The sequence below is a fragment of the Fragaria vesca genome, linkage group LG2, assembly GCF_000184155.1.
Source record: "Fragaria vesca subsp. vesca linkage group LG2, FraVesHawaii_1.0, whole genome shotgun sequence".
Taxonomy (NCBI): Eukaryota; Viridiplantae; Streptophyta; class Magnoliopsida; order Rosales; family Rosaceae; genus Fragaria; species Fragaria vesca.
In genome coordinates, this window is record NC_020492.1 from 14,032,263 (window position 1) to 14,040,360 (window position 8,098).

The 8,098-nt window shown below is 37.5% G+C and overlaps 1 protein-coding gene across 1 annotated transcript; it reads left to right on the forward strand.

Moving 5' to 3' along the window:
- Positions 1-4,152: 4,152 nt before the first annotated feature.
- LOC101292270 lies at positions 4,153-7,840 on the forward strand. The gene is made up of 5 exons (XM_004290460.1): positions 4,153-4,332; positions 4,814-5,208; positions 5,870-6,264; positions 6,980-7,170; positions 7,290-7,840. Exons 2-5 carry the CDS (start codon positions 4,847-4,849, stop codon positions 7,683-7,685), a joined length of 1,344 nt encoding a protein of 447 aa, XP_004290508.1. The 5' UTR covers positions 4,153-4,332; positions 4,814-4,846; the 3' UTR covers positions 7,686-7,840.
- Positions 7,841-8,098: the final 258 nt, after the last annotated feature.

The window sequence follows — 8,098 nt, forward strand, 5'->3', positions numbered from 1 at the left end:
TCGCGGGGGGGGGGGGGATCTATTTTTGGACTGCTTGCTGAGTTAATAGAGTATGACCTTCTTTCATTACAAAAAAAAAATTGAAATTTGTTTAGTCTTTGTGGTTTGAAGTCGACATTTGTTTAATTCTTGTGATTTTATTTTAATCTGAATAGTCCTTAAAGTCATGCTTTTTCATCCAAATGGTCTTTCCGTCAATTTTTTCTGTTAGAATACTGACGTGGCCGTTAAAGACATTGTAATTTTTAACTGCCACATCAACAATTTAACTGAAAAAATTGACAGAATGACCATTTAGATGAAAAATCGTGACTTAAGGACTATTCAGATTAAAATAAAACCACAAGTACTATACAATATTTTACCCAAAAAAGAAATGTTTAGGAAGTGATAAGTTTTTGGTGATTGTTAAGGAAGTGATAAGTTTTTATTACCCTTAATAATTTTATTATTGGTAGTCAATAACATGTCTACTGGAGTCATTAATTTTGATCCGGATTCTCTGCTTGGATTTAAGTTGCTTAAATTTGTTTGGATGTTTTATAATCATTAGATGTAGTAGATGGAGTAAGAATGACATAAGAATGACATGATGGTCCCAGATTGTACTCAATCTAATGGTTAGAAGTCATCCAAGCAAATTCAAGCAACATAAATCTAAGTAGAGAAACCAAATTTCATTAATTTATTTATTGGGAGTCAATAGCTTGTTTACTGGGGTCAGTAATTTATTATTCAGGTCAGTAACTTGTAAACTAGGGTCAGAAATATATTATTAGGGGTCAACATACACTACCAGGACAAGCACTTTTTCGTCGGCTTGTTAGCTTAATTCGTCGGCAAAGATCATAGTCGACGAGCCATCGTCGGTTAAGATTTCGTCGGGAAAAGGTCGTTGGCGATGACTTTAGCCGACGAAAAAAGAAGACGTTGTCGGCTATAGTCCCATAGTTTAGCCGACGAAAAACATGTTGTCGGTTTTTTTCCCAGACTTTAGCCGACGAAACAATTAAGATATTTGTCGGCTAAAGTGTGTAATAAAAAATTAAAAAAATAACTATAGCTGACGAAATATAGTCTGTTTCGTCGGCTAAACCTTATAAAAAAAATTTTAAAAATAACTATAGCCGACGAAACATGCCATAATTCGTCGGCTAAACCTTATAAAAAAATTAAAAAATACTATAGCTGACGAATATCTTCGGCTAAAGTATTTAAATATCGTCGGCTAAAGTTGCTGGTTTTTGAAAAAAAAACTGCAGAAACTTTCGGCCACCTCCAATCACCACCAAAATTTGACAGAATCTTCCTCTCAACATTTTGAACAATTCTAGAAGAAGTCAAAGCCCAATTCTAAGCCTAAACAGGTCAATTGAATCAAAATATAAAAATCCCCAATTTTAAACCCTAAAAACTTCAAATCTTCGATTCTCCTCACACACACCGAATCAAGCTACCAAATTATAGGGGAATGTAGTACTAATCAAACTCAACTTATCCATATATAGAACTCACCAAATGGTGACCTGAGGAAGGAGAAATTCGATCGACACTGAATCCGAACCGGCAGAGTTTTGGAGCTCGATTTATCCCTCACGACAGCGCCACTCGATGCACCACCTGTCCAGAAATGAAGTAGAGACAACGGCGAAGCTTTTGGGACAAGTGTGGCGGTCTCCGGTTGCTTGAAGGCGAAGCTAGGCCGAGAAGAAAATCCGGCAGGCGAAACAGACTTCTTACCATCCACCTTTGGTAAAACTCCTATATAAAGAACTTTACCCGACGAAATTCTTTATTTTCGTCGGTTAAACTCTTTTGAAAATTTTGGTTGACTGCCAAAAAATTTTGGTTGAAAATTTTAAAAATTTTGAAATTTTTTTGACAATAGCCGACGAAATCATATATTTTCGTCGGCTAAAGTCTTTCGAAAATTTTCCTCCAAATTTGGTTTACCGCCAAAAAAATTTTGACTTTAGCCGACGACTGTTTTAATATCTCGTCGGCTAAAGTCTATAAATTCACGAAAACGCTCATATCTCCCTCTATATTACGTAGTTTGGTCAAACATTCCACACAAAAAACTTTCACGTAGATGAGACACAACCGCCTATATAAAAATTTTGAGACATACCTTCCGACGATAGGGCTCCCCATAGGGAATAATAACGGTAAATAGGGTTGACCGCTACTATCGGCACCGAGACGTTACCCGATTTACGTGATTTTTGAACCATAGCCGTATTTCACTATTCTGAACACATCTTATTTCACGAGATTTTTGATAATTTTGCTTCCTATGTAGAGTTGGTTCACAAAGTTGTATAATCTATTAAACAAGTTATACAACATTAGGAGACATGTTGTGATTCTGATGACTAAAATTCACAAACCAAAATTCGACCTTCATATATGATCATTATGATGAAAGATGTCTATAGTAAAAAATTCAACTGGATTCGACAACGTTAAGGGCTCGATCGAAACGGTCAACTCTAATCGGAAATAAGAAAACTGCATTTTGAAGCCCTAAACAGACTCGGATGGCCAAAAAGGTCCATATATCATAGCAAAGAAATGAGTTTGACTGGTAGGGCCGTTACGCTTCCGGAAAGGTATCACAATAGTTAATCGGACACCGAACGCCAAATCTACAGCATACCGGGTTTCGACTGTTCTACATCAGAGACGTTACCCGATTTACTTGATTTTTGAACCATAGTCGTATTTCACCGTTCTGAACAGATCTTATTTCACGAGATTTTTGTTAATTTTGTTTCTATGTAGAGTTGGTTCACAAAGTTGTGTATTTGTTTAAAACCTACTAAGCAAGTTATACAACATTTATTGTTTTTCTTTTAGCCGACGACTTTTTTCGATAATAGCCGACGATATTTTTTTCGTCTACTAAAATACTTTAGCCGACGAGTAATTTGGCCGACGAAGGAAAACTTTGGCTGACAAAAAAATTTCTTCAACCGACGAAAATTTAAATTAGCCGACGAAGGAAAATTTCACCGGCTAACGTGGACTTTAGCCGACGAAAAAATAATTCGTCGGCCTGGTTTTTTTATTTTCGTCGGCTAAAGCCTTTCTTCTGGTAGTGATATACATGTTTACTGGGTCTGTAATTTCGGCCATCGGATTCCGGATTCCGGTGACTGGCGACCAGGGCAGGTGAGGTTCTGGCCAAATCTTCTCTCTCTAAGCATGTTTAAGGGGTGAGGGTAAAATAATATTAAAATAATATAGCTTCTTAAGAGTTTGGAACTTTGGATAAGTTTAATGGGCACAAATTCTCTTATTTAAAGTTTAAATGGTCAATATATATATTTTTTTAAAATGTTGGGATAGGAAGTAAGATGCTAAATTTTGGAGTAAATGGACATTATCTACAACTAGCTTTCTACCCGTGTAAATTTACACGTTGTCACAAATTCACCCAAAATTAATAAGCGGTTAATCTATATTCTATCCACTACCCACGTTTTTCTCTTCCAAATTATCTCTTAAGTTTATTTATTTATTTATTTTTTTATATTGCAATTTACCATAGTAGCCATTTAAAAAAAAAATGAATCAACTTAATAGGGGTGATTTTGGTAAAACACAATTTGGTAATTTAAAGACTACTCGCTTTATATATAGTAGAGATAACAATGTAGTATCTATCTTTAAAGCCAAGAACATAGTCTTCTGATTTCTAAAAACAAAAAAGAAAAAAAGAAAAAAAAGAGTCTTATGAGAAGAAGACAATTAGGGCTAATCTATCAGTTGGAAAGGATATTGTTCAAGTTGTACTAATCCCCGTAAATGACAGTTTATGAAAAAAAATTTGTATGTGTTGCATTAAGTAAGACGAGTATGTTAGAGCAACTCCAAGAAGTGGTTATTTTACTTTTGTCAAAGTCAAATTCAAATTTGACTTCTGACATGGCAATGTTATCTTTGGCAAACTTCTCTTCTATTGAAAATGTCAAATAAATTCATTTGTTATTTATCTTTTATTAAAGTAGTACTTTTATCTTATCTTTCTTCTCTCCTTCTAGAACTCTTTTGGAACTTCATCAGTTCGTCTCTTCTCCACTTCTCAGACGAAGCCACTTGACCTCTTCTTTCCCAGACGAAGTCTTTCTCCACTACTGGAACTAATCCTTCTACATGCCAAACAAACGCTTTATTTCCCCCAGTGGTCCTCCATAATTGAATTCTCTATTTTCTGATCTTTCTTTCCATGAACTCTTCTTCTCCTTTCAAAAAAGCCATCCCTTCGTCTATCTTCCTTTCTTCTATTTCCTCCATCTCTGCCCATATCTTCTTATTTTCTGCAAAAATCTTCATGCCCATATTCTAATATCAGGCAACCCACGAAAATTAGAAGTCAAGAACAACATATTCAAGCAAATCGGAGGGATGTGTAAGAAGAAAGAGAGAAGACAGAAGGGAAGAGAAGAGAGTTGATTAAACAATCAAGAAAAACAATTTGACAACTTCTTAAGCACGATCAAGTTTGACAATGCGGAAAGAGTTGTCAAATCCACGTCAGATTTGAAACAACCGTTGGAGTGAATTTTCCAACCATTTTTTTTCGTTGAGCCTCCACCCTATCATTTGACAGGTTCGTTGGAGTTGTTGTTACTAGCTATTAGAACATATGAACAATGATAAAAAAAATGTTATTATTTTAAAGAAGCCGGATCATATTTTCCTATCGGTAAAAAAAGAAAAGAAAAAACAATTTAGCATGAAAAAGTGACTTGAACAAGGAAAAAGTTACTCGGACAGAAATAGAAATGGCCAACGAAAAAGTAGTTACCCGAAGAGAAATAGAAATGGGAGTAGGCAGCTGATGTTCAAGTTCCTAGCTCCCAGGCTTCACCTCCTCCCCGTCTCCCTCAAATCAAATCAGACGGCCTCCTCCACCATGTGGCGCCCGAGGTCCGGCGGGCTAGGCATGGCTGCCGTTTCCTACGTGGCAGTCGACTACCTTCGCCACCTGTCCCCCACGTGGCACCGTCGTCTCATGCCTGTCCTCTGGTCCCTCCTCGCTCTCGTCGCCGTCAGCCGCGTCCCGTTCTACAAGCACTGGAGCTCCGAGTTCCGCTCCCTCAAAGCCTTCGTCGCCTCCATGGTTTTCATGCTCCTCACTCTTCTCCTTGAAGCCGGCTGCGTCCGATTCGTCACCGTCGTGCTCGGCCTCGATTGGCACACGTATGTTGTTATTTCTTTGGTCTGTCTATCTCAGTTTGGATTCGCATTTCTTTATTTAGGTTTTGATTTTGCTTACTGATGTGACTTTAGCTTTGTTTTGAACTTACCGGATTTGATCCATGTCGTGTAAGAGTTAGAATTCACTTTCCAGATTTGATAGAACAGTTTTGGAGGGTTGTTAGATCAGGGATGCCACAGATCTAGAATTAGAACTCTATAATTAGGGTTTTACTGTCTTACCCCCTGGCCTTTATGATTTGTAGAGTTATATACGTTCTTCGAGATGAATGCTAAATACATAGTGAAAGAAGATAAATTGAAAAAGGAAAACAAAATTAAGAAAGATGGTGTTGTAAATTACGTAGCCAAATTGATAACAAAAGTGACATTGTCCAGTTTGGTTGTACTTTGTCAAGATGGTGTTGAAAAGGCACAGCACCCTTTGGCATGCCGCCGTCTGCATTGTATTATAATCTGAGACTGACATGGAGTGTGTTAGACTATTTGATGTTTTGGGTACAATCTGATTTGTTGTAGTTCATAGCTAACAGGATATCGATAACACTTCTGTTTCTTCATGCTATATAAAACTACACAAATTTAGCTAATTATTTAACTGTAGAAAAAAAAGATTGACTGGTTAATGTTTGACACTTGACAGTGATACACATCCGCTTCCTGACACTGGCCAGTGGTTTCTTTTGGCACTGAATGAGAAACTACCTCATGCACTAGTTGAAATATTAAGAGCCCGAATTATCGGACTGCACCACTTCCTCATGTTGTTTATGATCCTGGCTTTCTCCGTATTGTTTGACTCTGTGAAAGCTCCTGGCCTTGGACTAGGTGCACGATATATGTTCACCATGGCCATTGGCCGTATTCTTCGTTCCATAACTTTTGTTTCAACAATTGTACCATCACCCAGGCCGTGGTGTGCTAATGTTCGGTTTGGAGGTTATTCATATCCTCATCATTGGGCTCAGAAATATTATGTCCCTTATGCTTCAGATTCTAATGCTATTCGCCAGGTGTTACAACAGGATATAGCCTTTGGTAAGTGCTGCATAATAGGTTCATCTTCCTCCTGTTTCCATCCGTAGATTTATTTTCTTGATGGCAATGTTACAACCAAAAGAACACTTTAAACCTGACCTGAACTGTCTTTGTTGCTATGAGATTAGCACTGAATTTCTCCTTTATCTACCAGAAATAGATATCTAAAAGTCATGTTATCCTATGTCAGACTAGATTCATGAGATCATTTTACTTTTAATCTTTTTGAGTTTGATATCCTATAATTTCGCTTCCATTTAGAATTACTTAAAGCCATTTTTGGGAATTGATAGTCAATGTTTCTACCCTTGGAGTTCTCAACTAGTCTTTCACCAAGTTGGACTTATTTCGTCAACTTGTATAGATGCTGATGTGTTTTTCATGGTTTAGAAATTACTGTGGTTTACTGGATATTCATAGCATGATTATACCATATAGAGAGGTTCTACATACAACATTTCAATCTCTATCTTCCTCCTTTTTTTGTTGTGCAAAATCCATTGCATGGCTGAATCTTAACACGTGTACCACCTACCTTATTTATAGCTAGGAAAAACCCCCGAAAAGATCAAGTTTCTAAAGTACTTTCCTATACATTGTTCTCAATTAGTGCTGCTCTTCTCTTTCTTCTTCTTTTTTTTTTTTTTTTTAGTTGCAATTATCCTATTAGAATAAGGTGGTAGGCTTTACAAGTTTCTTCATCTTTTTCCACCAGCTGATACTGGAGAATTACTTGGTGGCTACCGTCCGGACTGGGGCCCCATGAGCTTCTTGATTGATTTCTTGCGACCCACCCCATCATCAGGATCGTGGTATAATTTGCTGAGGACTGCTGGAGGCGGCTGCAATGACCTCGTGTACAGTGGGCATGTTCTAGTTGCTGTATTGACAGCTATGGCTTGGACGGTATATAGCATACTCATTATATGTGTTTTAAAATTGTGGTGCCCCATTACCTTTCTCACCTGATGTCTGAAGGGTATCCTACATGTTCTGATGTTCCAGTATCTGATCCAATATTGCAGGAAGCATATGGTGGTTTTAGCTCGGGCTTCATATGGTTACTTGTCTTGCATTCTGCACAGAGAGAAATACGGGAACGACACCATTATACTGTAGATGTTGTTGTAGCTACTTATGCAGGAATCCTCATTTGGAAGATGACAAGTTTTCTCTGGTCAGCCAAGGACACATCCACAAGTAGGAGGCTTAATGTACTAGAGAAAATTCATAGTCGACTGACCCAAGCCGCTAAGGACGACAATATAGATGAAGTGAGAGAACTCCTTAGAGAGGTTGAGTTGGTCAGTCTTGAGGACCAGAAATCCCCAAGCAAGAATATGCATTTACTTGGAAGTGGTATTGTAATTTCTGCAATCATCATTGTTCTTCTAGCGTTAGTATTGACTAGTGATGGATAACATTCCCGCATGATAGCCTTCAACATTTTACAAAGTCAAATCATTTTGGTTCCATGGATTGTATGTTGTAACATTGTATATGCACCGCGTTCCACCGTAGCAGGTTGAGGTTTTCTCATAATCGGTAGAAAGATGCAGAAACTTAAGTTCTAACTTTTTTTTTTTTGGATAGGAGTTCTAAGTTTTTCTGGTAAGTTGATATAATCATATAAGCTACTGAATGAATACAAAAGTGAGCAGACGGGTTCGGATCTCCCTTGCGATTTTCTCTCTTCTTATATCTTACTAGTGAGAGAAGCGACCATCCTTGAATAGCTGATGGCCACATTCATCTTTGTTAAATGGTTAAAAGTACATCATTTCCCCTCTTCTTATTGAAGCCATTTGGTGGATGCTTCCTTTGCTATCAGCTT

What these genes read in the sequence shown, in the direction of transcription:
- LOC101292270 (XM_004290460.1), top strand. Translation starts at nt 4,847, where the DNA reads ATGTTCAAGTTCCTAGCTCCCAGGCTTCACCTCCTCCCCGTCTCCCTC. An exon ending in ACAACAGGATATAGCCTTTG is followed by an intron (nt 6,265 to 6,979) that starts GTAAGTGCTGCA and finishes TTTTTCCACCAG; the next exon opens with CTGATACTGGAGAATTACTT. An exon ending in TGACAGCTATGGCTTGGACG is followed by an intron (nt 7,171 to 7,289) that starts GTATATAGCATA and finishes CCAATATTGCAG; the next exon opens with GAAGCATATGGTGGTTTTAG.